The sequence below is a fragment of the Pterocles gutturalis genome, unplaced genomic scaffold (genome assembly GCF_000699245.1).
Source record: "Pterocles gutturalis isolate BGI_N339 unplaced genomic scaffold, ASM69924v1 scaffold26694, whole genome shotgun sequence".
Taxonomy (NCBI): domain Eukaryota; kingdom Metazoa; phylum Chordata; class Aves; order Pterocliformes; family Pteroclidae; genus Pterocles; species Pterocles gutturalis.
In genome coordinates, this window is record NW_010129082.1 from 27,087 (window position 1) to 42,607 (window position 15,521).

At 40.2% G+C, this 15,521-nt stretch overlaps 1 protein-coding gene across 1 annotated transcript; it reads right to left on the minus strand.

Moving 5' to 3' along the window:
- Positions 1–703: 703 nt before the first annotated feature.
- LOC104466441 (death-associated protein kinase 1) lies at positions 704–14,244 on the minus strand. The gene is made up of 7 exons (XM_010079846.1): positions 14,014–14,244; positions 11,451–11,639; positions 9,424–9,621; positions 6,937–7,075; positions 4,887–5,007; positions 3,160–3,348; positions 704–2,151 (listed from the first exon to the last, which is right to left on the minus strand). The coding sequence occupies exons 1-7, from the start codon at positions 14,195–14,197 to the stop codon at positions 919–921; spliced, it is 2,253 nt and encodes a 750-aa protein (XP_010078148.1). The 5' UTR covers positions 14,198–14,244; the 3' UTR covers positions 704–918.
- Between the last annotated feature and the right edge of the window lie 1,277 nt (positions 14,245–15,521).

Genomic DNA, 15,521 nt, shown 5'->3' on the forward strand with positions numbered 1-15,521 from the left:
AAAGTTTTCAAGTAGAGGAAGTAAGTAATGCAGGATTCTAATAGTAGAAAACCTTCGTTATACACCAATTACAACTGACAGCTATACAATATTATTCTGCAGTATCCAACACTTGTGTTTTTTGAACTCTATAATGATATGAACTTTTACCTGAGGTGCATGAAAATAACGAAGCATGAAAATTGGCAAGTTTAAGAGATTTTCACATTATGATTTGACTGTAATTGAAGTTGATTAGGCATCACATGTCTATACCCATAGTACTGGCACAATAATGCTCTGCGTGAGTTATCACCAATGTCTCAGAAGTGCAGGAAAAATTAAAAGGCAAGCACCACTTGCAATGATAAGCATGCAGACAATTTAAGGGAAACAGAGGTAGCATGTTCTTGTAACTCCAGCAGGGTCATTCAAATCAACTGCACCCTCCCTTCTGCAAAAGGCACTCGCTTTGTCAACTATAAACAGTAGAGTTTTAAGTTCAGTCAGATTGACCACAAATGGTGGATTTCTCCCCTTACAAATATAAAAAAATGTTAACCAGAGGACACAATAAAAAGAAAAAAATGTGTGTTAAGAAATACACATTTCAGGTCATATGTGCTATTCTTCTCCCCCTATCTTTTGTGGGGAGAATCAAAATATTTTAGAAAATAGTTGCAGTAATCCAAAGTTAAGACTTTCCAGTTAGAATGGTAGTATTAAGCAGCACATTATGTATCAGGAATAATTTTAAAACACCAGACGTACACCAGCGTTTTTAATAGTTAAAAGAAGAAAGTTTATGCACAAAAAGGTGGTACTGGAGAAGGATAAAGATCCTTTGATGTAAAACCTGATAAATGAAAATGCACAGAACAGTTATACTCTTTCATCCTCTCCGCAGTTTGAAAAGATGTCCATGCAAAACACCTGTTCTTATCGTGACACTACAGAGCTAATCGAGTTATAAGATGTGCCACTGTTGCAACTGGAAGCATAAGCCTCTTGACCGTTAGCATCTAAATTTATTTTGAAAACAGAAGACGCCTTCAGTAAAAAGTCTGCTGCATCTCTGCGACCTAATTCTCTCAGCTTAGACATCAGAATACCTACAGTGCTCTCAGGAGCATTACTCCACTCCTGCAGAAGGGCATGGACTGGGCTTGAGGGAAAGTCTTTTGGTGTTCCATTATTTGTATTGTACTTTGCAACAAGATCAGGGAGGCCCAGGTTCATGGCCAGCAGGCACCAATCTTTGCCCATAGGATCAGGTGGATCCAAAAGTCGACTTAGTTTTCTCCTGGTAAGTAGATTCAGATCGGAGACATGAATATCCATTCCTAGGCTTCCCTGGGAGTAGACATCAAGACACCCAAAACACAGTATACTGCTAAAGCTCTCTTTATATCCCCCCATAGTGTTAGTCAGTGATGTCTCCTTTTGACTCTGTGCACGGAAAAAGTCTCTAGGCTGGTAGACCATTACTGGTTCATGATGTTCCCTCAGCTGCTGAGGACTAAGGTAGTATTTCCCAGTCAGAAGGCCTGGTAAGGTTGTGGCCATTAAGTTATCAATGGTGCTGCATACAGAATCCAGAAGTAAACAGCACTTGATCTTCTCTGTTTCCAGTCCTCTAACTTGAACCTCTATACCCTGACCATGGTTGACCAGAAGCACTAAAAGCTCAGCTCCACGATTCATAATCTTTGATCCATTTACCCACAGGCGAATATCAGCATCTCCCTCTGTGCTCTGCTGATGAATCCACCTGCAGAGATTCACCTGAACTTTATGAAAAATTCCACAAGGAAATGGGGTAAGATGTTCCACAGGAACGATTCTAACACCACCATAAATCAGCACCTCAGCCTCCTCATCTGTCCAAGACCTGTGGAGATTGTCAGTCTTTATGAGAGGAGGAATATCCACCATTGCTCCACTGCTAAGGTCCCTTGCACAAATATCCATGGCATCCAAGATCTGTATCAGTTCTTCCACATCACTGTCTGTCACGAGACGCTGTATGTCCTCTATGGTGTACCGACCTCGATAGTGATGGAGGGCTTTTGGGTTCTCCACTGACAGAATTTTTCCAAGAACATTTGAACAGAGCCAGCGAGGATCCAGAAGCACAACATCCTGGACAGTTTCACTCTGCATAATGTTAATCTGTTTATAAATATGAAAGTTACTGTTTACATCCTGTGAAGTACAAGATGATAGGCCATGTTCTCACCTTCCTAGCTAACTGACACAATAATTTCATTAACACTGCTGACAGAAGAAAAACAAACATTTTCATTTCTTGCAAATATTCAGAACAAAGAGCAGATCTTCTTCTTGATTTCCACTAGTAACGAAGCCATTACAGCCCAACAGCTGTAAAGCCTAGCCATGCCCTGCAAGCAATTGATGCAAAGACACACATAAATTACTCACATGCAGTGAACTACCTCATTTAAGATGATAGCATACTTACCATGAGTATTTTCATAGAATCATTGAATGGTTTGGGTTGGAAAGGACCTTAAAGATCATCAAGTTCCAACCCCCCTGCCATGGGCAGGGACACCCTCCACCAGACCAGGTTGGGCAAAGCCTCATCCAGCCTGGCTTTGAACACCTCCAGGGATGGGGCATCCACAACTTCCCTGGGCAACCTGTGCCAGTGCCTCACCACCCTCACAGTAAAACACTGCCTCCTAATACCTAATCTAAATCTGCCCTCTTTCAGCTTAAAGTCACTACCCCTTGTCCTGTTGCTACACTACCTGATGTAGACCCCCTTTAAGTACTGGAAGGCTGCTATGAGGTCTCCCCAAAGCCTTCTCTTCTCCAGGCTGAACAACCCCAACTCTCTCAGCCTGTCCTCATACAGGAGGTGCTTCAGCCCTCTGACCATCTTCACGGCCCTCCTCTGGGAGGAGTTCTATATTCTTACAACTATAGCAATAAATTCTAATTCGTCCTGTCTCAAAGAAATAACGTTGAATGAAATAAGAGCCACAAGGCCATAATGATAACAAAAAGCATTACTAACCAATCTCTACCTTCTGATGTCTTTAAGAGAGAGGAGAAAAAAATAACTATAGACATTTGCTTAAATCACATTAAGTAATATTCTACCAGAGCAGTACCTTGCTAATAAAGATTTGCAGTTTAGATAAAAACACTTACTTCTCCTATGCTGTGCAACTGCTGTGCAATATGCCGTAGGTCATCTTCACTTGCTAGGGGATTAAGCTGTTCCTGTACGTCATATACGAACTGCTGCAAGGACATCAGCTGGTTGGGTCCGTTCATTTTTCTCCATGAAGGCAGTGTTGAGATTATTTTTTCACACAGATGAGTCATAGGTGGGCAAGTCTTACAAAAGCACAGAAAGCATGCATTTGTAATTCTACTCTGCTGAGAATAAGAGTACTGTTGTTGTTGTTTTTTTTTTTTTTAAATTTTAATGGAGGTTACAAGGTCTAATGCATCCATGATGCATATTCACATCTAAAGAGTTCCCCTTGTGACGGACCCTTACACCTCCATCTGGCATTCACTTGCCATAATTAACTTTTCTTAATAAAGTATTCCAGAAACATATTTTTCCCTGAAATATGGCAACTTTCCAAACATCACCATGATTACAAAGAAAATGCTCACAAGTTTGGTTTATCTAGTCCTGCCTTGTCAAATGTGCTGACCACCTGAAACTGACTTCAAGATGTATTAACTGCCTTCATGTATCTAGAAGTTAATCTTTATTTCAGAAATTGTCAACATTTATTTAAAATCTGTTGTCATCAATACCTGTACAGGACCAATTTGTTTCAACACGTGAGACAGGAGAGTACCAGATAAGAAGTGTGGTACTGTTATCACAGAATCATAAAGGCTGGAAAAGACCTTAATCTATTGATTGTCTTGGACATCACTTATGTCTTCATCCTACACTCTCAAGCCAGAGCACACAGTTCTTATGCAGCAAAGCCCTCCAGATTTTAAGCTAGTGACCACAGCTGCGATAAAGTTTCGTCACAGAAGAAAAGCTTATTAAATCAAGAGACCATTTGGAACATAAAATATACTGAATTTTGCATAAAACCAAATATCTTCCTTCACCTACAGAATGAACTCAGTAATACATTCCCTTTTAATTACTATTTTTTTTTAATACCTATCAGAAGTAGCTGCAGAAAGTCTTATTGGTGTGTCGCATAAGTAAGAGGGCCTTTGTTATGAAGAAATTTAAATCCAATTAACATGGGCTACAAAGCGACTTGGTCACCCTCAGTATGGAAATCTCTGTGGATTCACAGTGATGACATCAAACCATGGCTATTTTAACTTTAGTCTCATATACCCATACATACACATATATACAATTCCAAGCATATATATTTCATTAAAAAAGTGCGGTAAAAAGTTAACGCATATACAGTCTGCACATCTATACTGGAAATTATCTTTCTGGCAGTTGAGGAAACTGTTCTACTCTGGTGGTGTTTTTTTGATGGAAAAACTTATTTGCCTGAAATATATTCTGCTTCTCTGTAATACTATGCTGATTAAAAAAATGTTAAACAAACAAAAAAGAAGAGTCAATGCTGGAATCCAATCACTATCAATTCAAAATATGAAACTAACTTTGAACTGAAATTCTCAAATTGTTTTATTTCAAGAGATATCATCTTGGTGACCTGTACAAAACACCTATGATTTTTAAAATGCTGACAGAATCTTTAATATTTGAAGTTTTTTTATCACCAAGGCTGTCATGCATGCTGCCAAAAAAACTGAAACAGCACTAATTTAATTAAGTTTCATAACGTAAGTACTAAATTTACAGTAAATTATTACACAAGATTTTCACATTTTGGCTGGCCCAACCCACACCATTAGACATTACTTACAGAAATTATCTGGCTTCTTATTTCTTGCAAGTGATTTCGGAGAAGCTTCATATCTTTAGATCCCGATGCTCCAGCATCCAAGACAAATAACTTGTCTGAAATTTGCAGATCATTTCCAAATCTGAAAGAGAAAAGGTGAGCAGTTATTTACTTAGTCCCAAATAGTTTTATTTCTTAAGCAAGTTGTACTTCAGTCTTAAATTACACAAAAGTTATTTTTCTTCAAGGAATGATGAAAAAGTTTAAGTACTGATTATGCTAAGACATTTTATAAGCACAGACAGTATAGCTGCTCTCAAATTTTCTTGAAAATAAACAGAGAGAAAATTGTCTTTTCTAAGGATGATGGCTGAAGATGTGTAAGAAAATTACAACTGCATCACAAGGCTTGTAATTACAAAACCAAATATTTTACTCCAGAAGGGACAGAATGAATTAATTATTTTTAAGATCTTTGCATTTGTTGTTTTCCTTCTTCTCACTTTAAATAGTTCAGTTGTAATTGCTATTGACACCAACTCTTAGCTCCTTTTGACTTTTCAACTGCACATCCTTGTTTTCCTAGCTTTGGACTGATTCGCATTTAAAAGGATTCCAACACCAAAGGTTACACACAGGTATTTTCTGTTGGTTTATTTCAATTGATTAAGATGCTGCTCTCCTACTATTGTGCTGGAATTCCTACATCTGTATCTTTTCAAGTCCAGACAAGTGTCTATACTCACAGGTATGGATGGTTCCTCATACCCCACGTTACCCATTTATGTGCTCACTGGGAATACAAATAATTGTTACTTTATACAGCAGTATATTTGTGGAAAATTCCCTGTTTCCATGTACAATTAGCATGCCCTCCAACCATTTGCTGAGGAAGGGCAGAAGTTTCCCTAACTTCTAGATATCTCTTGGATGACCTTGTCACCTGTATGACTCCACAATGTCCAGCTCTTTACAAATTGTGTAGGGAGTACCTCCAGGCCTGGTTTTTTTCCTACCCATCCTAAATCAATTCAGAGCAAAGTGTGGCTCTCTTTTAAGTCTTCGTCTCCTGCACCCAGAGGTTGTAGCTGAGAATTGCCCACTTTTTTGAGAGTGGTGCAAAATCTGACAACCAAGATGTTAGACAGATGGCTGATATGGGCCTTTGCATGTATCCCAGTGTTTACAGGGTGAGACTTCCTGAGCCTCAACTAATTTTTGCACCACTTGGCTCATTTTAGCTCACTTAAGGCAGCTCGCTCACTGTCATATTGGTAAATGTTTCAATTTTTGCACAATACAAGCTCCCTCAACTCAAAATATCATGAAACTTACATATCACAGAATCATAGAATAATCATAGAATCATAGAATGGCCTGGGTTGAAAAGGACCATAGTGATCATCTAGTTTCAACCCCCCCGCCATATGCAGGGCTGCCAATCACTAAACCAGGCTGCTCAGAGCCACATCCAGCCTGGCCTTGAATGCCTCCAGGGATGGGGCATCCACGACCTCCCTGGGCAACCTGTTCCAGTGTGCCACCACCCTTTGGGTGAAAAACTTTCTCCTAATCTCTAACCTAAACCTCCCCTGTCTTAGTTTAAAACCATTCCCCCTTGTCCTGTCACTATCCACCCTCGTAAACAGTCGCTCCCCCTCCTGTTTACAGGCTCCCTTCAAGTACTGGCAGGCCGCAATGAGGTCTCCCCGGAGCCTTCTCTTCTCCAAGCTAAACAAGCCCAGTTCCCTCAACCTTTCCTCATAGGAGATGTGCTCCAGCCCTCTGATCATCTTAGTGTCCCTCCTCTGCACCCGCTCCAAGAGCTCCACGTCCTTCCTGTGCTGGGGGCCCCAGGCCTGGACACAGTACTCCAGATGGGGCCTCACAAGAGCAGAGTAGAGGGGGAGAATCACCTCCCTCTCCCTGATGGCCACCCCTTTTTTAACGTAGCCCAAAACACAGTTGGCTTTGCGGGCTGCAAGCAGGCACATATTTCTATGCATTTTAGTATTTTTTCTTTCCAATTGACAATGTTTAAACACCACACATAAATACACTCCCCACTCACCTGTTCCTGATTTCTTTCAACAACGCCGTGTCTTTGTCATACCAAAACTCTCCCCCAGCAGACCGAGGGAGATTCACTATGTCAGCATGTGTGGCGACCAAAACAACATTCAGGGGACTTTTCAGCTTCCCACCAAATGCTAGAAGAGAAACAAGAGCACTCCCTCAGTATGAGACATGCCTATATAGAAATGGCTGTTGTACTGAGCCAGTGAAGTAGCGACACATTTTACATTCTTCATAGCAATCACTTTTGCAGTGGATTTGCAAACTCTAAGCACAGTCATACTGTGCTTATACCACTGGTGCTTTGGCTCTTATCTGCCTACAGTACTATCTATATAACGTCCATTTTGAACAGCTAGACTCTTTGAATAACATCAGATATGTTGATATTACAGGACTTTATTGTTTCAACAAAAACATTAATCAATAACACCAATGAGGTATCTATTAACTACAAACTATAATAGTGTGAGGAAAAGATAATTAAAAATAATAGCTTCTTGAAGGGGTTTCTCATAATCTTTGGATGGTCCTTAATACTACAGACACAGAGTAGAGGATTATAAGTAGATCACAAAATGTCTACAACATTCATACACTGGTATGAATGCTATTTTGCAGTACTTACACAAACAATGACCTCTCACTTAGGTGAGAGTTAAGTAGGAAAGCCTGGCAGAAACCATGAAAAAGAATGAAAAAGAGAGAAAGATACAAATGGCATGAATGAGCTGACACTACGGAACACACAGTTTTCAATCTTTTCTCAAATTCATCTTCCAGAAAAAAGGAGACATCATTAGACTATTTTTAAAAAAGACCTTACATCCAATCCTGCTGTTTTTGTCTGACAAAACTTCACATGGGAGAAATATGCTTACACCACTACTCAGTTTTCATCAACTAAGAGGTACAGAATCTAAATTCATTCATAAAACGCCACATATTCCCAAACCTCTGCATAGCACTTCAAGGTATTTTGTAATTGTAAGGGTTGGGATGTTGTGGTTTTGGATTTTTTTTTTTTTTTTTGGCAGCTAAAGGACTCAGACAAAATAACCGAAAAGTTATTTTGGAGAGTTGACTTCCAAAAGTTCAAGTTTTCTGCTAACATCACTTACTACATATTGAGATATTTGTAATAGTACAAAAACCATGGGTACCCAAACTGAGCTGACCAGTATAAACACTGATTTAAGCAAAGTATTGAAATAATGCTGATAATTACATCATTTTTCTTAAAGAATAAATTATTAACTCAAATTATAAATTGGTCAAACCAAGAACTAAGTTTCCTTGCTTGAGGGACGAGACGTGAAAAGCTTTTGGCAACTGCAAATTGTTTTCATCTTTAATACTTTTCTGCAAATTTCAGAGCTTTTACTTTCAGAAGTATTTTATTAGGTTAGATCCAAATGCTCATACCGTTAACCTTGTGATTTGACCTAAAATGGAAAATGAAAGACAAGCAGATGCCTGAACTGAAAACTGAAGGCCTGCCTTTGCTCATCACTACCATTATCTGGCTAAGATAATGCATATAGAACCCAGCAGAAAACAAAAAGAGAGGGGAAATACTCTTTGCACTATTTAAGTATTTCATATGCTTGTCTGGTGAGTTCCCAGCACCGTCATGGATAAATGTCCATGAGCACTGCGTTAGATCCACTGGCTGGAATAACATTTTAGTTCATAGAACCAGGACGCATGTCAAGAGCTTGGTTTGTCCGTGAAACTGTCATAGTCTGCAAACCAATGCTCAGCTACAAACATGAACAAGCCATGTGGTATATATAGGTAGACCTACAGACCTTTTAAGAAGAAAAAAAATGATTTAAACTAAATCCTTTGCCTGCCAAGTAACCTTCAGTTTGTTAGAAAACTTGAGTATAAAACCAGTAAACTTAAAACCTGTACAAAGTCTGAGAATATGTGAAGTGAAATTTACTAGAAATACTGGCTTCTGTACACCCTTAAAGTCCAAATAAAATTCTAGTTAAACATGTTAAAGTGGCATGTACTGAGAAGTAACAACACTCCACAATGTTGTTCTGTCCTGTTCTAACTGACAAGACTAATTTATGCTGGAAACACTGTTACTTTGGGTTAGATATAAGTAGAATTTAAGCAATGTGTCTAAAACTGGTTTTAAATGCATCCAATCCTCTGAAACATGTTTCCATGCAGCTTATCTGAAAAAACTTACCCTGCCATTTACAGATGTAAATCCCAGTGCCACAAAAGGCTGCACTGTACTTCACAACCCTTTTTAGTCGGACTAAGTGGTGTGCACAATGCTTCAGGCTTGTTCCACAAATACAATTCTCTTTCTCTAAGAAACCTTGTGTAAGTTTTGTTTAAATAGATGAGGATGAAGAGACATAAGAGCACTCAACACGAACGATGTACAAAGTTGCAGAGAAACAGAAGAAGCTTTATCTTCTAGTCTCCTAATATTTCATTAACAGGCAGAAAAGCATACCTATTGGCTCCTCAACTGGGACTAACGATTTCAGGAAACTGAGCCAAAAGGTCACTTGGTTTAACTGGATTTCATAAGGCTCCTCAAGACTAAAAAGCACTACGTGAACTGCAGTGGCATCATTTGCAGCAAAATAATCATAACAGCAGAAATACACAGGATTCCCAGAGAAGTCCCAGATGCTGAAATCACCAACTCCTGAAAAACAGACAAACAGATTAAGAGATCACACTTTGTCAATAAGCACAAAGCATCTTTCTGCCATGGAAAGACAAACAAGAGTTTGCCAGTTTCATCAGATTTAAACTTTCACAAAGATAAACTGCATGCATGTGAGAAAGCAAGACTGCAAATGCAATCACAAGCAAAGAGAACAAGTTTCAGTCAGTCTCAGAGGCTGAGAAGTTGGGTCCTCACCACCTGTTCCTCTCTCACATTCAGTTCTCTAGGACTTTCAGCTGAATGCCACATGGAAGCACCTATGCGTTAAACACATGCAGGCTTGCACATTAAATTGGCCTTTGCCTTGCAAAACAGCAACGGATCTGTTAATTCCCTTGAAAAACAAGAATGACAGCTCCCATTCTTTTCCTGCTTACCCCAAAAACCTCAACGTTTTAATTAATTTTTATTTTTAACATGCCACCGCTAGTATTAAAAGCAGCTGAAGGATATTCTCAAAGAATCCACTTTGTTTTACAGAATTATACTATTCACATCACACTGTTAAGTCAGGACTGAAGAACCCCCATGTTAAGGATCCCAACAGTGCCTTGCTTCTTTTTGCCATCTCCTTTAGCTTCAGGTGAGAAAAGTATTGCTGTGTTGCACTGTACAGCACTTCCCAGACTCACTATCCGATAAGGGTAAAGTCTCACACACTTGTCCTACCTCTATTTTAATAAATGTTGATTAAGATGCACCTCAAACCTTTAGAAGAAAAGAAGGCAGAAATCTCAAGTCTGCCTTTGTAAGTACAGCTATTCAGAGTTCACCCATGTGCACGCTTCCCTTTTATATCAAGACAGCACAGAGAAAGAAAAGAAACCCCTTTTGACAGTCTGTTGCACAATTCTATTTCACTGCAGAATTTGACTTGGTTTCAAGTTACACTGAAAGAGGAAACTAGCCTGGACAAAGAACAAGCTCTAGCTACGTGCCAAACCCTTCAGCACCTAGGACAAATGTTTTGTCACTGCACGTGTTAGTGTGCCTATACTGCATTCATAAATAGGTTTCTCTCTCCAAAATAAAATCTTGACTAATCCTAACTCAGTCTCAAAACTGCAGCTGCTAATGCAGGCGAAACATCTTCCTTATTAAGAAGAGATCCTTCTGGGAGAGATCCTACCACCTATATGACGATTAGTATGGCTGGTGCTGTATATGCACCATTTGTATGGGCTTCAGAGTCAAAAGCCATGTATGTACTTAGACAGCTTCTGTAACTGGCCTCTCTTACTGCTAACTAGTTTAAATTGCAGTGCAGTTAGCTTCCTTTAAAAAAAAAAAAAATAATCAGAAGCTCCAGTCACCATGTGTGATGAGCGCCAGGGCTCACCAAACATGCTTCAGCCCTGTCACAGGGCAAGAACACTAGGTCCTTCACACAGCTGGGAACTACTTACATGGTGAGGACACTTGGGTCTATTGGACCAGGTTAAATTTGGTAAAATCCCCAAATGACATGCATGTTAGGTGAAGGAGCCAGCCTTCACACTAGTCTGCCAATCCACTCCTATTATATGAAATCCCTCATTCCTCCTGCCCTACTTACTCATCTGAAAGAGACTTTTTCTGTATATAAGGATCTGACACAAGTGATTAGTATGCATATTAAAGGTAGAGAACTTCACGCAGATTTACTTTCTGCTTAAACAAACCAAACCCCACCAATGCTGGATTCTCAACCACAGTCACTACCATACCAACTCAGATTTTCTTTTTTAATTTCTATTTTTAAAAACAAGCAATGTGGCATGAAGTGTCCCGCAGCATTAAGGCATGCCAGCCCAGGCTCTGCTTACCATGCAAACTGGCATTTTGAATGTCAATGGCCTTGGTGGACTGGTCATCAGCAGAGGAGTGAGAGTGATGAGCAGGTGAAACGAAAGCTTCTAATACCCCTTTGGTCAGACCTGGCTCAAACATCATACTACGGCTTCTCACGCTGACGTTCTCACAACCCGGATAAAGATTCGTAATGCTTACTGAAACTGGGTCAGGGAAAGGAAAATGAGATTACAAACCATGTGAAAATCACAACCAGATCACTTCAACATAAGTATGCAAGGCATAAAACCTGATTAAAAAGCCAAACTGCTCTTCAAAGAAAGGAGATGACTACAAAGCTGGGAGCATACACAACTACATCTTTATTCTGAATCATGAAAAGGAAAATCTTAGAATAATCCCACATTGCCCTTTAGCAGGTATGCCGCTGGGTGCGAAGCATAGAAAAAACTGAATGACATGGGAATGGTTTCAATGAAGTTCTTCTGTGTTGCAAAGATATCCTGCTTTTTTAGCTAAGGGCTGCAATTTCATAGCCTGGGCTGTTTTCATTGGCATGGAAATGCTACATATTTATAGTTGATTCTTGTAAGAAAGAATAAAAATATCATTGTTTAACTGTTTCCGGGGAGGTGTGGGAGAAAAGCAGACCCTTAACCAAAATTATTTCACTAGTAAGCAGTTTGTTTAGGATATGCTTAATTCAGATTCCCTAGTAAATAAGAAACAAAGAGGGTTTTTTGGTTGACTTGCACCATCTAGTGGAGAAAGCAAAGATTTCTTTCCTCCACTAGATGCTGAATTGTAATACTTGGTAGAAACTGTCAGCTGTAAAACTATACTTTCATGTTTGATCTTCTCGTGTAAAATTTAAATATTTAGGTTCTTGTAAATAAAGATGTGGTGAATTCACACACTTATTTTTACATATTTTAAAAAAACCAAAGCACATGATCAAGTATAGACCAAATTGTGCTGGTTTAAATGTTTATCAGATTATATCACTCAACCCATCATTTACATGTTATGATTTTAATCCAAAAAGAAGATACTGAAACAAGCAAAAACCAAAAACCCAGACATTAAAAGGACACCGTAGTAGCTTTGTTTGCATACAATCACCCAAATTTCAAGTGTGCATAGCACTGCGCACAACTTCCTGGCTTTATATCTAGGTAATCTATTTTTAAGACCATGCTTCAAATTCACCATTATTTTTATATGATTTATCAATGTTACTGGCAGTCTTGTCTGATTTTACGATGGTGTGAGTGCATAACACTTATCCGCTGGCTCTGATACCAATGAACATTAAAAAAAAAAGTCTTAAGTCAAAACCTTTCTGCACTGCCTCCAGAAACTGATATTCCTTGAGTGACCTATCTCCCCTTGTATGACACAGTAAATTAAGACAAATAAATAAAGAATTTCTAATAGATTCGTTTAATTAATTTATTCATTCTGCTGTCACAGATGTGAGCCCCTTGTGTTAAGTGAACAGCAAATGCAAAAACAATCTCTGTGACAAGTATCTTGCCTTGTTAAGCCACTCTGAGTACCTTCTGGCTTCCTCAGGTGACGAGAAAGCAGAGATTAAATCTACTGCTAGCACTGTTCTAACATAACTTAGAAATGATGAATGTAACCTAAACCTGCAACTATTATCCAAAGGTTTTCAAACAAAAAGGCAACACTGACCCCACGGAAAACCTATGTATAAAGACTACTAAACATCAATTTAAACTTGAGTTCCTCAAAGTGCCTGCTTAGCTTGTATACATTGCGCAGCCCCTCAGTGTTAGAAAAGTGACCTGGACAAACAGCTCACTTCTCTTTCCAGTGTCCTCGTGCCACAGCTGTAGGTTCTTCCAAAGTCAGGCACATGCTGAAGTCTAAACCTAGTTAGTTCCTCTACATCCTGCGGTTCTTCCCACTTCCCACTGGCCAACTGGTGCTTCACAGGCAAAGTTTCCCTATTATTTGCACACATTGACTTCAGTTTAGAAAACCTCAATTTTCACCTTCTTTGGAGACAATTCTAGGCACTCCAGCTGGGCTAATCCACTCCTGTACCTCACAGAAAAGCACTCCAAGGTATCAGAGGGAGTTCTGAATCCTCTGTTATTACTTAAATATTACATAAAGATGCAGCAACTGTTACAATTTTGCACCGAGTTTATTGAAGCTACTCAAACAAAAAGGCTGACAGAACATAATCCCCAAAACCACGATAGTGGAATCTGGTCACAACACTGGCATTTGTAGCCTAGGACTTTTTGTGAAAAGTAAACGCTAGTGTTCACAAGTCCTGTCCTCCACTCTCCAAGTTCACTTACGCAGCACGTAAGTAAACAAAACCTTAACTACTCCTGCATCCTCCACACCCGGTGCTCCTCTCCACTCTTACTGTGTGAGCCTGTGCACAGGGAAGTCAATACCTTCTCCCCTTAGCTTTGGCTTCCTACATGTTTAGCCTGTCTTGTCTTCTGCAGTGCAGCCCACAGCTCTTCCTTAAGAGCTAGACGGACCAAAAGGAAAATGTTTTCTCGTTCAGATGTTACACCTTTGAAGCCATACCTGAAGGTTTGGAAGACAAAGGAGACGGAGGAAATCTGTTTGAGCTTGTGGAGGAAAGCCTAGGCCTACGTCTTCGGAAAAAGCTTCGTATCAGGCCACACTTGAGAGACTCCACAAGTGTTGTTTTCCCAGCACCAGAATGTCCAAACAGCTTCAGTTTGATGCGGGGCTGTTGATTCTGCATGTGCCGCAGCTGCTGGATGAAAAGACCCCGGTGCGCATCCTAAAAATCAACATAAAAAAGAAGAAATCAGAATGTGTGGCAGGGAACTTCTGCATCCCAACAAACTCAAAACACAGGGTTTAGATAATGTTTTCTTGCCAGGCTGGTGTTCATCTGGATCAGTTCCTCCATCTGCTTCATCATGCAAGTGATCAGTTAGCAGCAGAAGGGCAGTGACAGGCAGACAAGGTACAGCTTACTGCTTGCTCTCAAGAGCCACCTTGAGGCTTGATGAAAACCACACATGACTACAGGCTCAATGTCAGTGAATGGGATCATTCTGACCCCTGATGGAGAAGGCAAAGGAGCAAATACTAGCCTCTTTCAGTACTTATTCTCCTTACCTGTGAGTCTCAGTAGCATAACAATATCCATAATCTTACACAATATAGAGCACTGAAGAATTTTGCAGTGACAGCCACCACCTGAGCAATCTGAAAACTCAATGTGCATTTCCCTTCTTCTTTACATCAACTTTTTCTGTACTTCTCGTCTTTGAGAGAATTCTCCTCTTCCCTCTCCCTTTTCCCCCCACCCCGTTCTCTGTTTACTTCCACTTCACTTCTTTGCAAGGTAATACTGCTTTTCCCAGACCACTCTTATCTCCCTTTTCTTCACACACTTATTCTTCTTTACTTAGAAGACCTTGTGCATTCTATTCACCTCCTATTTTTCTACCCCTCTACTGCAAGTCTACATCCTCCAGATTGATTTCCCTCTTTACTCCCAAGCCTCAACGGATATAAAATCATAGAATGGTTTGGGTTGGAGAAGACCTTAAAGATCATCAAGTTCCAACCCCCCTGCCATGGGCAGGGACACCTTCCACTAGACCAGGTTGCTCAAAGCCTCATCCAGCCTGGCCTCGAACACCTCCAGGGATGGGGCATCCACAGCTTCCCTGGGCAACCTGTTCCAGGTCTCACCACTCACAGGGAAAAATTTCTTTCTAATGTCTAGTCTAAATCTACCCTCTTTCAGCTTATATAAATTACTCCTTGTCCTATCACTACCCCCCCTGATAAAGAGTGCCTCCCCATCTCCCCTGTAGGCCCCTTCAGGTACTGAAAGGCTGCTATTAGGTCTCCTTGGAGCCTTCTCTTCTCCAGGCTGAACAACCCCAACTCTTTCAGCCTGTCCTCATAGGGGAGGTGCTCCAGCCCTCTGATTAATTTTGTGGCTCTCCTCTGGACTTGCTCCAACAGGTCCAGGTCTTTTTTATGTCGGGGGCCTCACAGCTGAACACAATACTCCAAGTGGGTTCTCATGAGAGCAGAGTAGAGGG

Coding starts and splice junctions, on each gene's coding strand:
- LOC104466441 (XM_010079846.1), bottom strand. CDS start 14,197: ATGCAGAATCAACAGCCCCGCATCAAACTGAAGCTGTTTGGACATTCT. Junction 11,640..14,013: donor TTTGTCTTCCAAACCTTCAG/GTATGGCTTCAA, acceptor TCCCTGACCCAG/TTTCAGTAAGCATTACGAAT. Junction 3,349..4,886: donor TAAGAAGCCAGATAATTTCT/GTAAGTAATGTC, acceptor TGCTTTTGTAAG/ACTTGCCCACCTATGACTCA.